Raw genomic sequence first — 24,457 nt, 5'->3', positions numbered from 1 at the left:
AGATACCCTACCAGCCCTCCAAGGCACAATTAGGATTTCACGGGGGGAAGAAATCTACATTCCTGCACACATGAAAAAAAAGAAGTCCTTTCTCCCTCCCCACAACAATATCAACTTTTTACTCAAGGAAAAACCTGAAGCACCACTCGATAGGATTTGGACAAAGAAATAAAAAACAAAGCCAGAAAAAAATCTAAATTTAAGCTGCAGTTGTTAAAGAAAAAATATCATGGTTGAGGAAAATCCAGTCCTAAGCCTCCCAGTTCCAATCAATTTCTCCTATTCTCTCTGATATGAAAAGAAGCAACCACTCATAGTTTGTTTGAAGTGCTCGTCTGTGTGGAGCTGTGTTACGTTCAACAGCATTCTCTATGGACAGCCTCACTGTATGATTTTAACACCTGTCAGACATTACCTCCAAGTACAAGAGGTCAAGTACCTGCCGGTCTGAATAAGAGAAGAGATGGAGTGAAACACAAAATTTCATCTCATCAGGTGTCCTAACTAATAAGTGGCCACATTAACAAAAACACATCACAGTTAAATCATTGTGGTACAGCACACATAAGAGTAAGAGCAAGAAATCATTGTGTGCGTTCACTTTCTTGTTAGCACGTTGTTAACTGCATACATTGTTACAAATATATCTGTCACAATCCTAAATTAAAATTGTTTCGTCTAGTTAGCAGCAAATATATTTCCTGCAAACCACATTTGTATGTTATGCAAACTTAGCCTTGCAGAGTCAATGATATCTTCTTCTAAGCGCAGGTACATTACAGATAATAACAAACACTGCACTATGTCTTTTCTGCATAGAGAAAAAAAGGAAGTGAAATCATATTGCATGTGATTTATTTTAATCTATTTCACTTGTTTCATAGTAAACTGCTATCATTATTTAGTCAGATGACAAGAGCATTACATCTTTTGATGCAGGTAATTTAGAAACCGTCTGAGATGAAACGTGGTAGATGAATTAAATCAGTACACATAATTGCTGTCAGTGTAAGAAACTAGAGTTCTGGAACAATTAATTGATTATACGATCGACATAGAATGAATGAGCTATTTTGATAACTAATTATTTGTTTTCCTGTGACGGGAAAACATTCTCCAGTTCCAGCTTCTCAGTTGCGAGGATTTGTTGCTGTTCTTTATCTTATGTGATAGTATTTGGAATATTTTCGGGTTTTGGTTTGTTGGTCACACAAAACAAGGGATGTAAAGATGATATCCTGTGCTTTAGGAAACTGATCATTTGTAGACAAAACAATGAGCAAAATTAATGAAAATAATCATTAGTTGCAGCTCTACAAAAGACATACACAATGTATTAAATATTTGCTTTCATTGCCGTAGTATTGAAATCTTTTGCTCTATATTGTGAGTAGACTGTTCAAGTTCAAGAGTTCTATGGTCAGACTCCAAATGTTCTCATCACAAATGTGTTTCACTGCTTTTGGTTTGGCTAGAGTGATTTCTGTCTTAATCAGGAAACTAATATAGCAGTCCTTGACCAAAACCCTTCTCCATTTAACATAAAAAAACATTTATCCATGAAATAAAACAACTGAAAACTAATTTGCAGAGTAATTCTTAAGATCATTTCAGAAATGTCTTTATATTTCAGGCAACTCTTTAAACTCTTATCCAAATTAAATAAATTAGACTTGTAGCACGGCCACATTTACTTTGACCCCATCATGTTTGATTTAACTGTGACAGACATGAAGCTAAATACCATGAAGACAATAAACGGACTTAGGCTTCAGCTACAATGAATGTCTCCAAGTGTCAACTTACAGTTCTGCTGATGCAATCTGGCAAAATGAATGCCCTGAGGAACATCCATAGAGCATTATGCCAGACAGTGGCACTACTTGAGTTTGACCAAGACCTTTTAGCTGCCCGGCCTGTGAAGTGGTGTTTTAAAGAAAAACACACTGTAACCGTCACTACTGATTCTCAGATTTGTGTCGCGTCTGAAGAAAAGGTTAAGCACATCATATATATGAAAATGCCCAAATCTGCAGTCAGGCATAAAGTTGGCACCCCAATAAATCATGCCATCACTGTGCTTCAGTTTTCTCATTATCCATACCTCTCATGACATTCACAGAAAGAAACAAAGCATCCTGCCAACACCTACTCTGTGAGAGAGCTCTTTCAGTTCAGCTCAAAAGCTGAGAGCTCCAAACCTCCACACCACAGTGTGGGCAGTGCTGGCAGAGCCATGTGCCTAAGAACACTGACTGAGTGCAACAGTTGGACTAATAACAGAACAAAAAATAAATAAAATGGACGCACAGTGGGGACAGCCACAGCTCCACAGCTGAGAAGCAGGTTGACTTCTGCCCACCTCTCTCTTTTTCAAGAGCGGAAGATGTCCACAATGCCTCTCAGGTCTTAGTGCCATGAGGGGCGGTGAGCTTGCAGCTTCAGCCACTTCAGGGTAAAGCAAATCACTTTAATATGTTAAGAAGATTAAGCTGGATAAATGTCTAGATACATTTTTTGAAAAGCCACGTAAATCTCTAGTGTTTTTATTTGGGGAGGGGCGGTATGTGAGTCAGTTGAGACGATCAACACAAACCCACCAAAATGCAACGCGATTGGCTAGAGAAAATTGGGCTTATTTGAGATTTTGCATTTTAAGCTTCTTGAATCTAAGACCATCCCACCTCTTTCTTATTATTTTTAACACCAACCTTTGGGACAACAAAACTATGAAAAAAAAAAACACTGGTCACAGTTTCATGTGCCACTGCTCTCTCGGCTTAGACTCAGCTGTCTTATCCTGCTTATGCTGATATTATATCCTTAATTGTGCAGGTCAATGTTTTTCTCGAGAGACTGTTAATCTGCCGGTGAAAGCATTTAAGAAAATACACATAAAAGAAAAGAAGGAGGTTGAAGTTGAAGGTTTCTAAAGTGAAGTAGTTGAGGGGCTTTCAGGGTCTATTCGTGCATTTTCAGGTAAATCATTCAAGTCAAATTAATTAATTGAAGCAACTATATTCTAAATGTGATGGATGGCTGACTTTTTTTTTCTATCTTAAGAATTAGCAATCTGAGGGTGTCCGCCTGTCAGCTCGCTGTGCAAGAAATCGAGTGTGAAAACGAAGGGAGAAATGGAACAAATAATGTAAAGGGATTAACAAATCATTTGCATAACATTTTCTCTGCTTCCAAACTACAGGATCAGAAAAATGACAAGGAATGCAGTTTTATCATCCCCTGTTCTCAGATCAATCAACACATCAATGGACCTGATCGCTGTTACCATTAGCAGCCTTTTAATGTCAAAAGCAAAATTAATAAAATAATACTGATAATAAAAAAAACAGTAAAACAGACTGGCAAGATATCTAAACAAGTTGACAGAAACAGGAAAAATCATTCTTTAAAAAAACACTTGAATAGAGAGTATCTTTGAAAAGATACTTTACTTTCACTTTGCCAAATGTGTATTAACCTGTTTTTTCTTAACACTCTGTCTCTCCATCCAGAGTTAAGACAATAAGACCACTGGGGAGATGAAGGGGATGGCATTATGGAGAGTTAAGCATTATGAGCAGCCCTGAAGCTGTTCTTAAAGAAGGTGAATCAGAGGATTGGGACACAACTGTAACTAAACCCTGTGCCGGACCATAAATGAGAAGCACAAAACATTTTGGGCAACATGCCACTAAGCCAAGCATCTGGGTCTTAAGTAAACTTCACATGATCACTTTTAACTTTGTGATTACTTAGTTCTCAAAGAAAAGAGGCTGTCAAAGGAGAAAAAGTCAATTATCCCAGTTTCAAGTATAAGTACCACAGAAATCCTGCACGTAAAGTTATGAAGAGTGTCTGTATTCACACTTAATGAATCTTAGATAAATAATTCTACAACTAAGGATCTAAATTAAAGTTTACAGTTCAATTTCTGTCGTGAACTTCCTCACAAAAAAAGCATATTAACATCCATAAACGGGTGGCCCAGAGATATTTTGAGATCATACAACACACAAGATAAGAAGACAAAATGAGAACTACGCAGAGCAGCTTCATTTCTTCTTTTTTTTTTTCTGTGATGATGATGATGATGTGATGTTTTTGGGTGTCATGAGGCTGCAGACATGTCCCTACTGGACAGATCACATTAAGAAAATGTACAAGTTTCTCACTGTGCCAAAGTGCATCTGAGTCGTCTCCAGATCTTACAATGATTCACTGGCAAATGTTAGGTTTCTGTGGCTCATATAAATAGAAATTTAATCTTGCGTGTTTGTTTAAGTATCCACAGCAGCAGATGCACTTCCCATGCAAATTATGAATCTCTGTTTGAACAGATCTTGCCGTCAATGTATATGAACTGACAAGATAGAATTTCTGTGTGAATACTGAATAATAATCAGGAGGCACAGGTTCGGGTGGTATTTTTATTAAAGACCCGCTGCTTCTCCAGGTGTTTGCTATTGCCTCTGTGCTGAAGCTTGTTTGCAAATTTGGATCTAAATTTTAACTTTTGCACATTTTTTCCAACAATGGATTCTTGTATTTTTTATTAGAGTAGTTTGTGATGTAAAAAAAAAAAAAAAAAGCTGACCTTTCAAAATAATGTTCAATCAATACAAAAAGTTCCTATGTATGAAAGCTAATAACCTCAACATATCAGGGTCTGAGTCGGCTTTACATGTTGAACCACCTCCTTTTCTCAGAGCTTTTGTCAAACGGTGAAAATCATTTTCTTCAATACCACTGCTTGCTTAGAAAACCTGACCATTGTCATCTGTAAGAGCATCCCAGAGCTTCCTTAATCTGTTCTTATCCTCCCATTGATAATACAATACATTTTCATGGTAATTGAAATCATATTTTACTCACAGCCACAGAGTAAAAGTATTGCTGCCTACGCGCTTAGACCAAATGTAAGGTGAAGGAATACCATGCTACTGCAGCAACAGGGTACAAAACGGTAGCTTCAAAAAAATAAAATAGACTGTCAGTATTCAAATGAGTGCATGGGTGAGTAGAAGGAAGAAGACAGGAAAAGGAGGTGAGAGTTATAGGAAAAATTTAAAAAACAAATACTTCTCATGAGATATATATGTGTCAGGTGCAGTTTCACTTATGCATGAAAGACATTTGCACATATCCTTTTGCCCTCAGTCTTACCAAGTGAGGGCAAAACTGAAACCTTGCAGCGCTACAGTTTGAATGAATAGTTCTGCTTGCACCTGTACTCGTCTGCATGCCACACATGCTTCTCGAGGCGCAAATTATTCTTCTGTGTGAGATTGTGGCTTGAGAGGGTTATTGCCTCTCTTCATTCCCCTGAATATGCATAATCAATCGTACTAGTAGAAGAAGGTTGTAATTCTTTCCTCTTGAGAAGCTTGCATGAATCATATATGCTGTGTAGTAATGGGCAATGACTGAATGGAGCGGGACACGGGTCAGCTTAACATGGTGTTATAATGACAAAGGGGAACATTAGCTAAGGAAATAAACTCTCTGAATCTCAGCCAAACACACTGATTTAATCCAGCAGAGCCAAAAACACCCACCTGATGACAGTGAATATGCAATTAGATGGATATTATAGTACATGCTTCACTTGTTGACCCTCACGGTCATGTAAAGGCTCAAGCAAGTGCCTTGTCTGTTTATCTAAATATACATCCTTGACTCTTCACTGAATAAAGACCTTCGCCTACTGAAAATAAAATCCCTATCTTTGCGCTCTCACATCCCCAACATGAAGACCTATCAGGAATCCTGCATGGGTGGACATGTAGGCTTTCCTAGGAATGACAGGGTCTGCTAGAGAGGAACCCCACCCTCGCTTTCTCCAGCATGCCAACACAGAGGAGAGTGGGCAGCGCTGAGACGGCAGCCTGCCGTGGGCACTGCCAGGCTTAAAGCTGCCCTGTCGTCATCAGAGGCTTGCAGAAAAGAACGCTGAGATTCACCAAAAAAAAAGAGGAGGGGGATCGTTGCATTTAAATCCTCTCTCAACGCCCCCACATGTTTTAGCGAAGCATAAAAATCATTCACAGAGAGAGAGAAAGCGAAAAAGAAAAAGATAGAGGGAAATAGAGAGGAAACAGCTATTAGCAGCAGTAAGCAAGCTCAAGAGATCATAGTGAGGCAGCTCTAATCGCAGTAATGGTTTAAACCCTCATTCCATCCACCAGATGCAAGAAATGTCTACCCAAAAACAAGGCTTTGAAATCCCCCATGTCTAAGAATGTGCCCTGTGGCTATGGTCCTTACTGAAAAAAGAAAAAAAGAAAACAACAACTCCAAAACTGTCTCCACTTTTGGAGCAACTATGAGGTAAAGATAGCTCCTGTGGCCTGTGTTGTTTATGCCAAGAACACCGAGGAAAAATGAACGTGCATGTTATAAAATAATGTATAGAGCATGTTAATGTATATATACTATACGTATATGTCTGTCTACATATATTTCAAAACAGCTGCATAGCAAAGTCACACTATATGCTTTTTTTTATTGGTCTTGTAAATCATGCTAAAATTAATCTAATCTAATCGCGCTGTTTGCAAAATAAAATAATTCAAAGACTAGACTAGAAAAGCACTATATAAATGCAGTCCATACGTACAGGTAGCACTATGTGACCAAAAGATACATTTTACAATGTTCTATGACGGGCAGATTTGTGGGCTGTAGGCTGACCTCGAAGACAGGATCTATCACAGCACACACATGTGATTTACAAAGTTGGATTCTGACTTTACATATCGACACCCTCTTAAAATAATGGCCTAAGTCATTTTTTCAGGTTTTTCAGGAAACACAAAAAACTCAACAAAAGAGTCACACTTTTGACATAGGCCATTATACAACCGGGGGTAGAATTGCATGTTCCCCTCAACTGAGGATTCAGGCGATTTTACCAGAGGTGGCCAGCATCATGAGGGGGTGATTTAGGCAAAAAAAACATTTTTGTCAAAACATGACTTAGGCCATTATTTTAGGAAGGTGACGATATTAATCTTCTGAGTCTAGAAGAAGTTGGTTCCAATTACAGGTTTGGTTCCTTGCTTCTGAGGATGTCTTTGTTCAGATCATTCTCCTGAGACACTATATACAGCAAGGTGTCACTGTAGATCAAACGTAAGAGTTGGTTTGGAAAACCAGTAAGGATGTTATGAGAGCACAGCCCTGGCTCTCATGTTAGAACTGCTGAGAATGTCATTTACAAGGATGAAAGCTTCTTTGCTACATCATTATTACCTTTATGTGTCGGGAGTCATTCGTACAGCATCTATGTCAAATATATGAATTTTAGTTGAATCAAATTATATACGAGTGTCTTCTGCCTGTCATTTTGATTGTTTTAACACTTTTTCTTGGTAATGCTGACGTTAACTGATGCTCGTGGTCGCTACCAAAAAAATCCAGAAGTCTGAGACTGGAGCAAGAAGCAAAGGATTTTTTGAGACAAGAAATGTCCTAAATTTTGACTTTATTATAAGGTCACTGTACTGTGTAATTTTGGATATTACAACTAGGCCTATACAGTCATGAAAAGCTGTAGGACTCCAAGGATGGTGATTATTCGTAGCTCTGCATTGGTACAACCCATTTAAATGTTGTTTCAGACAATATCACATTTAGTGGAACAAAACTGGAATCACGCCTATGTTATGCATTCCCCTCAAAACGCATAGCTTTATCATTAAGGTCAAAACTTTTCTTAGTGTATATGGCACAATTATGGTATTTCAAAAACTTCTTCCACAGGAAATGTAGTTGAAGACAGTTTCATTATCTACTGTTTTTCCTTTTAGAGTTCAGAGGTGAATGTATGCGCATATGCATGTTCTCATGTTCTCATTAATTTCCAGTCTTTATTATCACTTCACACTAACTTCATTTATCAGAGTAAGTCATGTTTTTAGTCAGTTTAGTAACGTTAGCCAATACATGTCCCACTTGTATCGAACTGTAGATGCTCTTGAGGCATCTGAGTGTAATCAGGGCTTCTAAAAATGCTTCATTAAGACACGTGCCAGGTTTTACTCACACATAAGTTCAAGTGGTGAATCGTTGCTCTGAAGTTTGGACACAGAAATCTGCAGTTTCTGTGGCCCTTTGCTTTTGTTTTTGGTCATGAGCACCTATTTAGAGGCGTTTTTATGGGACTACTGCCCATTGCGCTCCATTACAATTACTCAGCAGGCATGCATCCCGTCCCAGTAATGAAGTGGGTGTTACAGTGGGTGGATTTGAGCCTGAACGGCCACTATTCTGTATTCCTGCTACTGGGTACAAGGGCTGAGTGGCAAAGAATAGCAGCAACACTGGCAGCATGGCACAGTGACAGAAAGCGTGGTGGACCAGCAGACCAGCCACAGAACCACAGGCAACAATCCGAGCCTTCAATAGTGCGTTTGCTTAAGTGTCAGGAGAAATGGAGAATTACATTTCAAAGCCCAGTAAATAAAGTTTGTATTGATTTAATCTAACATGTAATCTGTTTTGTTGTCTAGCACTGATTCTGGCAATAAAAGAGAATCATGTAAGACAGCATTACAGATAATACGACCATAGATCAAAGGGAGTTTGAGCAAGAGAAGGGCAATAGATCATGTTCAAGCTAGACTGCTTAGCTGTGGAATTCATAAACTAGCTCCTAAATCGAGGTGGCTTTCAATTTTAGTTTTCAATTTACAGATATAAGATTTGGTGTGATTCCATTGTCAACTTCAGCAGGGGTTCTGAGGACTGGGAAGTGTATCTCTCTCAATCTGTCGCTCAACAATAAAACTACACAGAAGATGGCTCAGTGAGACATACACATATAAATAAATGAATACTACACGGATCATGTGAATGAATCTCTGTCATGATTCTATGTCTGGCACAAGTATTTAGATGAACAGACATTCAAGCCCTACTTCATGTTCTGTCAACCCATCTTCCAAACTTGTTTCTCTTTTCAGTTCATGTAGCATCAAAGGTATTTAGGGGCTGTTCTGTTAAAGCCACAGTCTTCTTAAAAGCATTTCCAGTGCTCCTTTAATGTCATCAGCTAAAAACATTCTGACACTGAATTTTTTTTTTTGCAATCTTTTACATCAAATTTATCTAAAATTTTAACACTACGCTCAAACTCTAAACAGTAGTTTTATTGTATTACTTTGGATTTCAGCCTCCAGTCATTTTGATAAATGAATCATAACTAGTGATCTATGTTTCTCATTCTGCTTTGTCTTACAGTTACTGTGATTTTAAACTTGAGTAAAAGTTATTTTGTTATTAAACTTGGTTTGCCATTAAAGAAAAGTGTTTCATACACTGATTCTCTGAAGCATGCACTGCTTTGTTTGCTGTCTGCTGCAGTTCATTCTAATAACTGCAACTGACACCAAACTGAGGCTGGAGATTCATTGTCTGTAATGTCACCGGTATGATTAGAGTTTTTACCCATCAAACCTGGGCTATTATTAGTTACTGAATTAAGGATGCCAATGACAGCATTACAAACTTTACAATGTATGTTATCTGACATTCTGAATAGTATGAACTACAAATGTAGATACTACATAACTGTGGTTTAACACAATTTTTCATCGAGTGGCTTATGAGTATGATGTGCTAGCACCCCACTCTGGTGGTACAGATTACTACAGTGAACCAGTAATCTGTACCGGTAATGCAGATACTAGAAGGTGACAAAGACGCTTAAAACTGAAGAGTAACCTGACATTAAAATTGTTAATGATTAGTTGTTTTTTTGTTTTTTTGTTTAATATTCTGCCAAATACTGTGAACACTTTGTTTCTTGTGAGAGTAACCCATGGCCTGCTCTGTTGAGGTTGAGATGCTGTCTGTTTAATCCATTACTGCACTCTAGTGTCAAAAATAAGCATGTGCATGTTTGCCAAATATCATATTTCAGATCCCTTTTTCTGAGGTATAATACATATAGTTCTGTTTAATAAGGGTAGAGGAATGATAAGCTGATACGAAGAGATGAGGATTTCCTATTGAAAACTTCCTAAAATCAGTATGTAGCTTTAATGTGCAGATGTACCGATGCACGTCAGGTTTTTTGTGCCCTGTGACGGTTCAGTTTACTATTAAAAAAGAAAATGTGGGTAATATTCTTTTTTAATAACCAGCAGAGATAGAATTATAATCAATGCACTCTACAGTACAGGCTCTATAGTACTATTTGATTACTCTGACACCCCCAAAACAAACAAACAACATAAAATCACTGACACACACACACATCTCTTACCTTGTCGGCTCCAGAGAAGTAAATCTGTGGGGCTTTCCAAACTGTGCTGACTTTCTCTCTGACTTCCCGGCCCTTTGGAATTATGAGGCATTCGTCGACGTCCAGCTCCGGATAGATCACTTCTAGTCCCCCACTTTATTTAAGAGAGATAAAAGCTGAAACTCATTCTACATAATTTTGTATTACATTCTGTACTGTACATTCTGTACCAACAGGCTCAAAGCCTGATATAAACATTGTCAACTTACTAAAAATGTTCAAATACTGCCAACACTTAGTGAGAAAAACAAGCTTCAGATCAGGTTCTTCTGTCTCTGCCATGTTGATTTCGTGTGGTACGGTTTACCTGCCATTGCCATTAGATTATGATTACAGCTCTCTGAAGCATTATGATCTACTTACTGACAGAAAGAAGAATCCAGGGAGCTCAGGGTGTCCGGTGTTGCTTCCACATGGAAAAGCCCCAAAATGCAGGCACGTAACATCAAAAATGACACTGGTGCAGCCTGCAGGAGAACAGCACTTAGTCAGGCATGAAGAAATTGTTTTCAACAAATAAATTAAGCTGAGGAATTGTTTTAGTTTTGGACTCTGTTACATTCAAATAGTATTGTTCTTTTGCCAAGCAGTATACTGTAGTCGACCTGTCTATACTGACAGGCCGGTAGAAGAGTGTCACACTATTTCATTTCTAATCTGTCAAGCAGTAAATAAAAATTGTGTTTGCCAGTGATGTAAAGTATCTGTTATTGAAGTGATGAGTTATAGCGCTAGTGTAGGCATGCAACTATTAATCAGTTTCATGATTAACAATGTGTCAAATATGTTGTCGATAAATTGACTAATTGTTGGACTATAAAATGTCAGAAAATACTTTAAAATACTAGATACAAGATCCTAGAACAAAAGATGACTCCTTCATGGAGCTTGTCTGAACTCAAAGCCAAACGTTTTTGAAAATAATACAATGTAAGACAAAGAAAAGATGAAACCTTAACATTTGAGAGGCTGGAATCAGAATATTGTAAACAGTTTTCCTTGAAAAATTACACAAATGATTAAGCAATTATCAGGATAATTAGTGATCAATTTTCTGTTGAGTGCCCTAATATTTCAGCTGTACTTTGATGTATTTACTTCATTAGGCTGAAAATGTTATGCTACTTTAGGTTTGGTTACATTTCAATACTTGACCTGCTTATGAGACTATGAAGTCTTTTCACCTGTTGTTCAGTGTGGGCCAATCAGAGCTTATGTATACACCTGTCCCCGCCTACACCTGTTGAACCAGGTGACACATCAGCAGCACTACACACGACACTGCTTATGACGAGAAGAATCCTAATTCACCATCAAAAGATAAAAAACACTGGTCTTGAGTTGAATCACTATATAAATCTTTGTCGTGCGTGACACAAATAGGAGGACACGCGCTACACTGCAAAAAAAGAGTGGTACGTGCTACATACGTGCTATATTTAAACGTAACTTGGCTAAGTTCCAGAGACCTTTTATGCCATGTCACTATTTTCAAACTTCAGGATATATGACAAATTACACGTGACCCATTTCACACGAGAAGGACATTTTAGAAGATTTTTTTTTTTTGTAACAAGCATAAGTTTAGCCTTCACTTGTTTTAGCTTGTTTATATTTATGCAGTGTATTAGGTTACATGACGACATGGTGGCCGACAATTTGTCAAGTGAACAGACATTAAATAAAACTGTAGAAGACTGCATTAATATTACCATCTCAGAAGTTGTCCACCTGTGTTTTTCAGCTGGTTTCTTCAGCTGGTTCAGACGCTGTCGTTGCTGCCGCCTCTGCGCAGTGGAGGATCCTACTGAGTATGAGATGAGGCTGCGAAAGTTTCATATGACACAACTATAAAAGGTTTAAAAAAAAAAAAAAGACTGGCGCCATACCCAAACTGCACACGTTGCTCCTTTTTTTTTTTTATTTAGTAAATATTACTTACACATTTTCAAGAACACATGCTACAGAATTTCAGATTTACAGCTCCTAAACAATAAAAACAGCTCTTGAGAACAAAAATACCTGATGACTAAGGAAAATGTCATCTAGGCTTTGAACACTGAGAAAACATTCAAGTTTTTTTTTCTTTTCATTTATAGTTTTTTTATTTAATTTTCAACCATTTCTGAACAAGGCCTCTTAAACTATGCAGTAGTGATTGTGCAGCATATATAATATATTCCTGGTGCTGCTAAAGCTCCCTTTGGTTTGTGCTTCTCTGCAGCGGTGATATTAGCACCCAAACGTATGGAAAAGGGCCCCGGTGACTTTGTAATTTATGATCTAATCTTTTTTTTTTTCTTTTTTTTTTACCTGATGTTGTCTACCTAACTAATGATGTTGCAATACCATCTAATGCAATTTGAATAGAACCTGGTGCTACAAAGCAGTGCAAGTTTGTAGTTTCAAAGTCAGACATTTCAGTGTGCATAGTACAAAAACAGTACCTACTTAAACTATGCAATAGCTTGTATCAATTGCTATGCCAAGTCTGATTTGCAAGTCATCCCACAGTTTTTATTTACATGTTTGAGTTAGACTCTAACTTCCAATGGCCACACTGTCTCAGCATTTTGTAACTATGCAGACTCCAAAAATGGAGTTTATTAGCATAAAGCAGCTTTAAAATAATAAAACAAAATTGAAATCCCTGCATTCATTTCATAGTTAATGTCATAAATTGATGGTTTGTCATTGTGTTAGTCTAATGTGGCCTTGATGATCAGAGTCTTTAATTAGTTTTGTGTTTTGGCTTTAAAACGACATAAACCCTACGCAGTGTTCAAACTGAAGCACAATCATCGGACTCCTCAAATCACACACTGACTGATTGCTTTACATCCAAATTATGAATTATGTACATTTACAAATACACACACAGCCTAGGGAGCACCATGGTAACTTAACATATAGCAAACAAACTAGTAACCATAGTAACACTACTTTACATTCGATACCATACACTACACTGTACATTAAGGCATGAGGTGTTGTTGATGCAAAACAGCAGTAGATTCAGTGAGAAATGCAATGCACTGAGGAATGAAATGCATGTCTATGAACTTTGTCATTCACACCACCAAGGCAAATGATAACAATTATAACAATATAGACCTGGTGTTAAACTATTATAATAAACATATATTTGGTGAGATCAAATAAATAAATTAATTTATGAATAAATGAAAACATTCAGAATTAGAATAAAGCTGACTCTAAAAGAGTGCCATGCTCCTGCTGGCTCATCCCTCTGCCTAATGTCTGACCATGTATGCCAAAAGATTTGAACTATTATGATATCCAGAATGACAGTTCCTATGTTTCATTAGCAATAGACAAAATTAATGTAATTGCTACTGCTTAGAGCACCAGCACCATCACTTATCTATAGCTTACACTTTAAATGACAATGAATCAACTTCATCTATTTTGCCGTGAGCCCTGTTCATGCAGTGTAGTTAGGTCAGGAGTTATTACAAGCAAGAAATTGGTTTTGTCACTGAATTGTTTTATACCACTTAATCATTTGAAGCTCTTTGTTGGGCTCTATCTAATATCTGTCTAGTCAACAACTGTATGGAAAAGTATAACCAATCATATGCAGAATTAAAGCAAGCCTTTCTTTAACATGTGCTGCAAAGCAAATGCTGCAATCAGAATTTACTCTTTTGATAACAATGGTGAGTTTATGAATGTACCATAAGTCTTTATAATGTAAGTTATATAAACATGTGTCTACTTTGCACTGTAATCCTATTTTACTATTAGTCAACTATTCATTTGAACTGCCTGTAATTTGCATGTATACTACAGTATATAATAGAAGTTACTCGAGGTCAGCACGATGAGTATTCAGTTATTTTCAACAACAGTTTGTAGCTGCACAGTAACTAAATGCAAGTCGGATAAGTCAAGTCTATATTCAGTATATGTATTACTCAGTAATACGGTATGAGTCTTCTCACTGCCTGCAGTGCACAATATTAGGAAACTGCACATTAGTGTGATGCAAGTTACTTGCAGTTCATCTATTTTTTTCTACAATTTACAATACTACCCATCTTCACTGAGCACCATGCTTACAAATCCAAATAATGCTGCAGTCCATCCTACAATCAGGTAGATGACAATCTTGAACATATACTGTGAGGTGTGCAAAACAAATCAAGAAAATGATTTGATTTAAACCTCCTCACAACTTTTTCTTTTTTTTTTTTTTTAAACATCTTAAATATCATGGTCTTGTATCTTCCCCAGTTCCTTTTTTAAAATTTGCGGCAGCGTGTCATGACACCATACTGTCTTTAGTGCCGTTCACCAGGATCCTGCTACTGGAGGTTTTTGTGTGTGTCTCTGTGGAGAAGAGTCCAGAAAGTGCTCGAGGTGTGTAAGAGAATATGGATGACTTCACCCAGGCATGAGGAAGCCTCTTGCATGTACAAGTCTCACACAGCCAACTGCAGACAGTCAAGGGGCATCCTCTGATCAACTAAGATAAATCTCTAAAGGCCAAATCATCACCAGTGACAGATGCGTCAAACGCCACCGTCACAGAGGAATGGTAATGTATATGTCGTCGCTTCAGCTCTGGAAATGCTGCTATTGGTTCTGAGATGTGTAGTTTTCCAGGATGACAGTGAACATGCTAATGGGACCATTCAATGTAAATCTGAAAGACTTAGGAAACATGTGTGCCAACAAGCCTCATCAAGCAACACATCGGAAATAATATGATCTGGTTTGTTTTTGCTGGCATTTTACAGAAAATACAGATATTTTCCTTGATTTGGGATCTCTTGTGTCTCAGGACACTGAATGCATTCATGTAAACTAAAGCCCTTTTGTGACAAGAGGCCACAAATCACAAGATCACAATACTTAAATGCGGAGTGTGTTCAGACTCACGTCACTTTTAGCTGTGCAAGCTGTACACAAACATTCAAAAACAGAATGACTGTACAAAAATAAAACTTGCCAGTATTTTCATTTATGCATACACGATCGTAGTCAGCATGGTTACAGTGAATGACTTCAGTAATTGATTCCTGGCTATACTATCGTTACATCCTGTTGATGAGATCATACTGTACACATAGTTTGGTAGATTGTACAAACACTTAAGGGCAAAGTGTTATATCTCTGAGACTTAAGTTCTGTGTTGAATTGCTGGTTGTTGCAGCTGATAAGCAGCACTTGGTTATCAGTTCAGGTTTATTGATGATAATTATGATCATAGGTGGAAAGTTCTGTGCCAGCAGAGTCCTACTTTTAAAACTTAAAACTCAGATGTTGAAACATATAAACAATCAGTGTGAGTTGTTATTTGCGCCAGTTACACTGTGCCATTTGTCAGTGAGGTTCATATCACTGAGGTTTGAGTCTCATGTACACCGAGCTAAAAATATAAGGAACAAAACTCGACTGTAACTGCCAGATTGAGCTGACCTTGCGAACCTGGAGGAGTGCCGTTTGACTGCAGAGGCAAACAAACAGGAGGAGAAACTGTGTGCCTGAATAATTGGGGCGTACCTAGTCAGCAGTGCTTATCTTCTTTTGTATCTTTTACAACTCGCATCCACATTGATGTACTCCAGAGTGGACCTGGCCTTACCACTTGGTCAGATGACAGCGGATGAGCCAGAAGAAGGAGAGTTTGAGTTAGGGGAGGAAGGGAGGTTCCAGAAGAGCCACTTGCGTTTACATTGCCGTCTCTGGTACAGGTAGTCCTCCTTGTCGCGCTCTTTGCGTGCTCTTTGGTAGTGGTCATCCTCTTTAAGATACCACACAGGTGGCCAGCGATGTTTCTCAAAGTATTCTTGGTTTTCTGCATCAGAACAATCTGTTTTAGGAAAATGCTATGTAGAAGGCAGCACATGTCAGTTGGAACAAAAAGATTTAAGTTATATTTGCTTATTTTCCACAGTATTTTATTTTACATATTGTATAGATTGTTCAAATTATACTTTAATATAGAAACCCAACCTTAATTCCCATCATGTGCGACAGCTTAAATAGCAGCATTCATAATGATAAAGGTGGGTAATTATTGATTCTGCAACATTATAGTACAATTACTTCTTTTTGTTCATTGATCAAACCAGTCCAGCATAGGCAGTAACCATGGTGTTTGGGAATCCTTGACTATTTCTGAAGCACTACAAACTAAATATCAGTCATACTCCAGTGGAATGGGTCCACTGACCATCTGTCTTTAAAGCCCATTAAACTGGGTTTTTATTTCACGCTGCCGTGTTCCAAGACAAACAAGTCTTCGTGTAACGCAACACCTGAGGGACTTTGTTGCCAAACTGTATGTCAGGTTGGTGTTTAGTATGAACAAGTGTATCACATGTGTTTTACCTGTAGACTTGGACTTCATGTCTCGGGGAAACTTGCGGCAGACACTGTTGTAGTTGGTGCAGATGTGGTGAAGACACCAGCCAGTGAGCTGCTGGGCACCATGGAACTGTCAACATACAAAATCATTATTTGTCATTTTTTGGTTTGTGAACCATTTTTGTGCATGACCAGCGTTGTTGTGGGGTTTTTACTGTTGGTTTGGATGCAGACGTCTCTTTATTTGAAACTGAAATGGGCAGCACTAAAAAGCGACAGTCATTAATGCATAAATGAAAAATAAATTATTTTTATTTCAATTTTATATTTATATTTGATAAGAGTACAGTTGACATTTTAGGTAGCTAATTTTAGAAACTTGGCATTATCATAGAAAGTGAGAAAGTACAGCTGAAGGTGACACAGTACTAAGCCTCTGGTGTCCCCCAGACACTGGGCTCCTCTATAGGATTAAGTATAAAAAATGAAGGAAACAACTAAAGGCCCTTTCCATTTCAATTTAGATTTTTGTGCTTTAGTTGTGCATATAATCAATGTAATTAGTAATTAATCAAACTGCTACAAAAGGAGCATGTAGCCCCCGGAGGATATTTGCTTGGTTGGTAATCCAGCCTTGCATTTGACACTGATGAGCTGGAGCTGAAGTGAAACTACTGAACCAGAAGCACATCTGCGCCTGAATGATGAGATACACTATAGTCCTGAACCTGACTCCTATGTCCTAAAAGTCCAATGCCTCAAAGATCCTTTGCCATTAATTTTGCCAAATAGCTGACTTGCACTCTGAGAGACTGCACTTCTGACTCTTCTCCACTTCAGTGCCTCCAGAGCAGTTCTCCCTGAGAAATGCCCTCATTATAAAAATACAATTGACCAACGCATTATGTGAGTGCTTTACTTGCTGTCCTTGTTTTGAGATGATTGACAGGTCACGCTACCTGGGCCATATCCAAGTACACCAGCACATCTCCATCAATGTCGGCCCCCATCATCGCTGCCTCTGTCAATACTGTTACTGTGTAGAGTTCTGAAAGAGACATAAAAGGGGGTCATTATAGGCACTGACTTAGAAACACACACAATGGTTTTGTGTAATACAATCCTGTGGTTTGCAGGGTAATAACTATATCAAATGTAATACCTGTAAGTGCAACCAGGTGGGGGAGGCAAAGACGATTGGCAAGAACAATAAGCTCCATTGCATCCAAGTCAGGCCGAGAACAAAACCGCCCCGTGTAGAGATATTCTAGCACAGCCCTCATACAGCTGCGAGTTGTATTGGGAAACAACACCTTAGAAACAGGAACATGTGGCAGTCACGTCTTTGGACCCAAGGCGTTTGTTGTGTTTTGCATTTAACAGAAAAGTGAGAAGAAATCTACTTTTCACTTTTGTGTTTATATGATGTAATGAAAATAAAATGAAAGAAAATTTGGTTATTTTTAAAATTTCGACTTAATCTACAGCAACAACAGAAAAATCATCATGCGCCTGATAATTGATGAGTTCAAATCTATCTTTGTAGAACCATATGACGATTTCGATTATTTGAAATGACAGTATCTAAATCTCAAACTGCATTAGTATTTTATTATCTTTCGGTAGTATTAAGGTAGAAAAGCAAAAGGAGCTGAGCTAACAGAACCACAGTATGTTTGGATCACAGAAGCCACTGTAATTGTATTACAACAGACCTGCAATCCTCTAATTAAATTATACTCTGTACACAGACCACGTAGTTCATTGGTGCACGCCTTGGGGCAGTAGATGTATTGATCTCTGCTACAATAGTGTGCTTTGTGTAATTATAAAATAATTACATTTTAAATGCTACTGCTTTATAAATCGACTGGCAATAAGAACACCAGTGGAAATTATTAACAACGTGGAATAAATGTTTTACCCAGCACTGACTTTGGTCTGTACTTGAGCCCTGTTGGTTTTATTTCACACCCCAATAAACCACTGATGTAAGGAGACTTACCTCTTTGGTGCAGCTCTCCACAAAAGGCCCGCCAAACATAGCTGCCATCCAGTCACAACTAGAGATGAGTAGAGGCTTGTGAGCCATGATCGTCCCATCGTCTAGCTTGAATATTACATCTGCAATACAGAGGTGAGACACTGGTAGCACCTTACTCACACCTGCATCCAGTGTATTTCAAGCAGAACACATGAACAAACATGGTGTAATGATTTCCACTCACCAGAAAAGGTGCCTTTAGCCAAGCACTCTTTGACTCTGTTTGTGCGCCGTACATGGAAGGCTTTGGTGATTTCTTGGTTCATGAAGGCTTCATTGTTAAGTATGTTTGCCACCATCATCCGCAGGTCAAAGACCTCCAGCAGCTCAGCAATGTGTGCAATGTGCATTAGCTCTTTCTCATTCTCGTCTAGCTGACCTGTGTACAGGTAGCGAAGTACTGCCCGGAAAGGACCGAGCTGCATGGACTGGTCCATGTGCACTACAGTCATGGGCCTGGGGCTGTATGTTAGAGGGTCATCTACCAGCTCTTCCTGGATGCTAACGAAGGCTCGGCTCCACGAGGAGAGCAGCCTGCCCCTTCGGCCCCCCTCAGAGTCTTTCAAGGTCCCATCGCTAGTGCAGGCCCTCAGGTTGGCCCTGTCTCCATCATCGCTACTCTCGCAAACATCAAAGCTAGCAGCACGCATCAGCAGCTCTCGGCCAGAGAGAGGACCACGAGGGGGCCTTTCAGTCTCCTCCGTTTGCGTGTCCATAATAAAGAGGTCGTAGAACTTTGAAGAGGATGTCGCCAAGTATATCTTGTGTGCAAAGATTTTCTGTCGCTCCTGCAAAACCAGAATGACGTCAGCACAGTGTGGGTCCTCCAGGAGGCCGACTGGATGCTCCTCTGTGGTGGTTGGGGGAGGAGGCACAGTGATTATAGGTGGGGGAGGTTTCGGTGGCAGGAAGGGCGCCTGAAGGAGAGGCCGCTGCACATTTCTGAGGTGAGATTTCCAAAACTGCAGGTGGCGGCGAGAGATGAGCGCAGCTCGGATAGCATTATCAAAGACGTCCTTGACTCCGAATTGAGCAACAACACTGGTTTCATAATACGGCACTCCCAACTCTTTGGCCACCTCCCGGCCTCTCTCTGGAGGAAGAATCTCATTCGATTTAATGGGTCTGAAAAAGAAGAAAAGATATCAAAAGCAATTCAGAGTGAATCAAAACAAATCTCAAACAATCTCTTGAAAATTTCAAATTCTTGCGTTCAAACTTAAGTCCCACTACCTAGCTAAAGGCCTCCGTGCCCTGTTCACTGCCTCCAGATCAGCATAGCGCAGGTCCAGCTGACAGCCCACCAAGATGACAGGAGCACGGGGGCAGAAGTGCTTAATCTCAGGGTACCACATGGTCTTCACGTGGTACAGAGAGTTGGGATTGGCAATTGAGAAGCACAGTACCACCACATCAGACCTGAAGGGACGACGCAGGACAAATAAATTCTCTGAACTCTGACAACACCAGAGCATGTGCTGGTAGACTAACACAGAATCTTATAGTATCTCACCTGCCATATGCAAAACGCCGATCCTTATGATGGTCACCAAAAGTATCCCAGAGCCGAAGGGACACGCTGACATCATCCACTACATCTCTGGAGCGCTCTAATACCTAAGAAGAGATAACACATTCATGCATATTTAACCACCAGTTTCTGTAAATTGCTAGTGATTGATTGCAAAGCTAAAAAGGTACATATGATTTACTCATAAATTGAATCTAGTCCAGCTACCAGTGATTTAAATCCTTAAAAACATTTTCATATTTTTTAAAAACATGCAGGTAATCTTTGTAAAGCTATGAGCTTGCATACTCACCTCCTGGCATACTCTGTACTGATCAATTGCCCAAACCGTGGGCACATGAGTAGCGAGTAACTGGTATTGAGTCAGTGTGGCATTGCAGGCCCGGGCGCAGATAAGGCGGGTCTTTCCAACTGCATTGTCTCCTACCACCACACACTTGATAGTTTCAACGTTTGGCCTCTCATAGTCCATATCAGAATCTGTCAACTGGGACCTGTCCAAATAAAAAGGAGCACGGAGAGCTTCATCAGCACCAGAAATCCTAAACTATTGTCCTGAACAGTACAGGAACATGGATCGATATGGATATTAGACACTGTGACTACTCCTTATCATCTGCACTGCTTTTTCTGCCTGCAGAGCTATCAATGGATGGGCTCGTGACGTCCCTGTGCCCATTCACAAGTTCCCTGTCCTTGTTCCTGATATAGCAAAAAATTTAAAGGGACAAGCAAACAAAGAGGGGGCACTTTAAAATAAAAGGAGTTTACAACAGCCCTGTACTGCAAAATGACACAACTATTTTCATCACTTTAGTTCAATTTAAAAGGGAAAAGCACATCCGGTTTCAAAACAATTACCCATTTCAAAATAAACAGTTTGTCCTCTATGGGTTAATCAAGGCTGATACAATCCTATCCACATATTTCTGTAATCCCATCACCTTCTGCAAACCTAAAATACTTTTCCCTGTTTGCGGTTCCTATATTACAATCCTAACAACCCTGACTTAAAGCTTAGCTTCAATCAACACAGCCCTTATTCATAGCAATGAATATTAGAAAACTGACACGCACAAATACGAATTCATTAGATGAAATGGAGGGAATAGGTAAACGGACTATTTCTGTCTCTTGAAAATGGTGGCTGATGATTTAGGTACCCGGGCTGGTTTCCTTGGGAACTGTAGTCTGTGTCTCTGTGTGTCACTGCCTGTATCAGAAAATCTTTCATGTACTATACTGACAACAATTTTTCATTTTATTCTACAAAAAGCAGCAACATTTAAACATGATAGTAGACACTGTGGTCATCAAATGTCATACTAGTGTAGTTGTCTTATTTCACTTTTACTAATTTGTGCCACCACTGCACACAGGACATCAAACTCTGTGTACTGAATATCCATGGGTCCCAAACTTAGTCACGTCTTGTTTGACTCCCAGATCCAGAGCCTATGTGTTTAAATACCACACCACCATTTGAGTTTTGCGTCAGCATCTCCACCCCTCCCCTTGAAACAGTTACTGCACTGGGAACCTTTGATCAGAATAGTCATTCATATTTATAAACTCAGACACTGCAATCTTCTTATGAATGAGATCAGCTAAACCTGGTGTCCCTGAGCCTGCCTGGACCCCAAGGACCCCACTAGAAAGACACAACTGCCCCTGTTTTCACTATGATTCCTAAAGCATCACTATTGGTCACCTACTCTACAACCAAAGGTCTGACTCTCTGATGACGCGACACAACGAGAAAACAGTATCTATCTCTTATAGCAAGAATCTTATATTCTGATTTATACAGTGATCTAAAGATTACTACCACGGGCTACGATGATTTTTTCCCCCCTAACGGTCACTTGCAGTTCGCAGCCATTCATGAAATCAATCTTTCATTGACTCCCCTATCTGCATCCCTGTAGGCTAGGTGTATATATATATATATATATATATACATAAGTAGGCTATATCTATTTATATATGTATATATAAACATCTGACAGTCTGACCTTAGGCTGGGCCTGTATGACACAATAGAGATACACCGCCTCTAATAGCCTATTGCTCATTCCCGTTACAGTCTACACTGCGCAACTATCGAATTAATTAATCATTTTTGATATGGTCAGATATTCTATATAAGCCCTACAGCGCCTTCGGTCTATCCTCTTGCATACATCGCCATTAAATAAGCTTGCAGCTTCAGTTATCATCCATAACAAAGATGATAAAATTGTGCATATCCTACCAGAAGGACCGAACAGTCCCTCCACCACCGAGACACTAGTCATGAGGCTCTGCTGCATTACACGTTATGTAACACCCCGTCGCTGACTCTTGAGCCTGTTTATCTGGCTCAGTGTTCATCGCAAAACCAGCGAATGGGTAATAAAAAACCAGTTTGATTCCCCTGCAGGATATGTGTCATTTCCCCCCCCCCCCCCTTACCGCAACATAAGGAAGTGCTGCATCGGGCTGGTCGATGAACGAGATAAAAAGCAGGGCTCCATCGGATGCGGCTTGCACCTGACGGCAGCTCGTATTTAACTTCATCTTCAAGGCAGGGTGAACGAGGCTTGAAAATAGGCGGCCGACCGCAGATGTTTCAGGAGAAGTCCTCTGGATCAGTGCGATAAGTCCGATCGCATTGCCAAAAATACGAAGGCTGATCTGGAGCCTGTCGGTGCGTTGCAGAGCTGCAGCTCTGACCGTCATGGAACCACCTCCACTTACTGTAAGGCCTCCGTAGCTAATAATAGGCAGGCGCACCGACGAAAAAAAACCCATTCATTACAAAACACTGATCCACTTTAAAGTCGCACAAATCCCATTCCACGTCTCCTAAGCAGCCTAGATAGACTGGCCTGCAGTCCAGCACTTGTCTAAATCTCTCCCTTAAAAGAATCTGGATCGTACTTTGCACACTTGTTTATGTTGTGGGTTTGATCAAATACATCATACACCCATCATGCACTCAGGCCGACTTACATAAAGTTTGCACAGTTTTGCAGTACAGACGTCAGAATGAAAAATCACTTCCCTTAAGCGATAATTGATAGTGTTGTATCCAGGAGAGTTTGCACTATGTTTTCAGTTAGGACAGGTGGAACTCATCCAGCTGAAAGGAACTAGTTATTAACGTGTGTGTGTGTGTGTGTGTGTGTGTGTGTGTGTGTGTGTGTGTGTGTGTGTGTGTGCGCGCGTTGCATAGAGTAAATAGTCTATATTTACACATATGGTGGTCACATGCATGGCAGCTGGCCTACATGACACCAGTTTAAGAAAAAAGAATGCCAAGAAATCAGATGCCAAGCACACAAATAACAAATCTGTTTCAAAAGAAAAATGCATGAGTTGTAGTAGCTGTTGAGCTCTGTGGCTCTTTTACACTGTACATTATGGAGAAAAGTATTCAATAAATTGATGTTAAATTATATAGACTAAAAGTGTTTGTTTATAATTGTGAATTTGCATGTATAAATTCTCGTATATTAAAACATAATGAGCGTACATAAAGGAGATCAAAATTGATGTCCCTTTTTGAGCTTTGTTGCTGTTACACCAGTGATATAGTGCTGCACTTTCATACAGCTGGGGGACAGAGACAAATATTAGAGACCTATTGAAGTAGCAGCTGAGGTATCTTGACGTCTACAGGAAGTAGGTCAAGTATAGTCTCCAGTTTGCTGTTGTAATGCTGTCTCTGCTGCAGTAGATCTTCTTTTATTATAGATTAAAATATATTGCATAAACCTGACTGACTGCAATCAACAACCATAACTGGATTTCTGTCCTCATCAAATTGAAGTATCACCAGGCAGTTTGAATTTTTTCCCCCTTAATGTTATTTCTTGTATTCTACCAAAATCTCATATCATTGTTTTGGCCAATAATGCTACTGTGTTTGCAGTCTCTATGAATCATAAACCTGCTCTCTCTACTAAAAAGCGTATGAGGATCAGGTTACTGAGTTGAATCTTCTTGCTGTGCATTACATTCACATATATCATGATATTTATCCAAGACAATTAATGGTACAGTGTTAATGACTAGGAGAATGGCTCATTAACAGCGATGACACACGCAGTCACTTCAGTTATTGTAGTTTGGGGCAATGTAGTTACTAGATAACCTCAAACAATGCAGAGCAAAGAAATCACTGACCACAATTGCTCCTGAATAAACAAAAAGCTACTTACCATTCACAGGTAGCAGCCATGTTTTCACTGAGTTT

General features: G+C 39.3%; 2 protein-coding genes across 3 annotated transcripts in view; both read right to left on the bottom strand.

The window, feature by feature from the left end:
- Positions 1–12,125, bottom strand: part of pebp4 (phosphatidylethanolamine binding protein 4) — a 50,654-nt gene extending 38,529 nt beyond the window's left edge. Inside the window, exons 1-3 of the mRNA XM_023418180.2 lie at positions 12,019–12,125; positions 10,670–10,773; positions 10,268–10,400 (exon numbers count right to left, since the gene is read on the bottom strand). Of these exons, the coding sequence (XP_023273948.1) occupies positions 10,268–10,400; positions 10,670–10,773; positions 12,019–12,021 (240 nt within the window). The 5' untranslated portion in view covers positions 12,022–12,125. The remainder of the gene's footprint in view (positions 1–10,267; positions 10,401–10,669; positions 10,774–12,018) is intronic.
- An 86-nt stretch (positions 12,126–12,211) lies between these two features.
- rhobtb2a (Rho related BTB domain containing 2a) lies at positions 12,212–23,185 on the bottom strand. 2 transcript variants are annotated; one of them, XM_023418345.2, is made up of 10 exons: positions 22,672–23,185; positions 20,510–20,711; positions 20,200–20,303; positions 19,920–20,105; positions 18,871–19,811; positions 18,648–18,766; positions 17,805–17,955; positions 17,602–17,690; positions 16,667–16,772; positions 12,212–16,130 (listed from the first exon to the last, which is right to left on the bottom strand). In XM_023418345.2, the coding sequence occupies exons 1-10, from the start codon at positions 22,731–22,733 to the stop codon at positions 15,925–15,927; spliced, it is 2,166 nt and encodes a 721-aa protein (XP_023274113.1). In that variant the 5' UTR covers positions 22,734–23,185; the 3' UTR covers positions 12,212–15,924. The 2 variants fall into 2 exon arrangements, with proteins under 2 accessions (XP_023274113.1, XP_087033240.1); XM_087177114.1 differs by lacking the exon at positions 22,672–23,185 and adding an exon at positions 22,472–22,588.
- Between the last annotated feature and the right edge of the window lie 1,272 nt (positions 23,186–24,457).

Source organism: Seriola lalandi, unplaced genomic scaffold (assembly GCF_002814215.2).
Source record: "Seriola lalandi dorsalis isolate HSWRI2012SDOR001 ecotype SW California unplaced genomic scaffold, Sedor1 jcf7180002054581, whole genome shotgun sequence".
Taxonomy (NCBI): domain Eukaryota; kingdom Metazoa; phylum Chordata; class Actinopteri; order Carangiformes; family Carangidae; genus Seriola; species Seriola lalandi.
The sequence above is the reverse complement of the archived record's forward strand: the minus strand, read 5'-3'. Positions and strand labels throughout refer to the sequence as shown.

Coding starts and splice junctions, on each gene's coding strand:
- rhobtb2a (XM_023418345.2), bottom strand. CDS start 22,733: ATGGAGCCCTGCTTTTTATCTCGTTCATCGACCAGCCCGATGCAGCAC. Junction 20,304..20,509: donor AGTACAGAGTATGCCAGGAG/GTGAGTATGCAA, acceptor ATCTCTTCTTAG/GTATTAGAGCGCTCCAGAGA. Junction 18,767..18,870: donor GGCTAAAGGCACCTTTTCTG/GTGAGTGGAAAT, acceptor TCTGTATTGCAG/ATGTAATATTCAAGCTAGAC.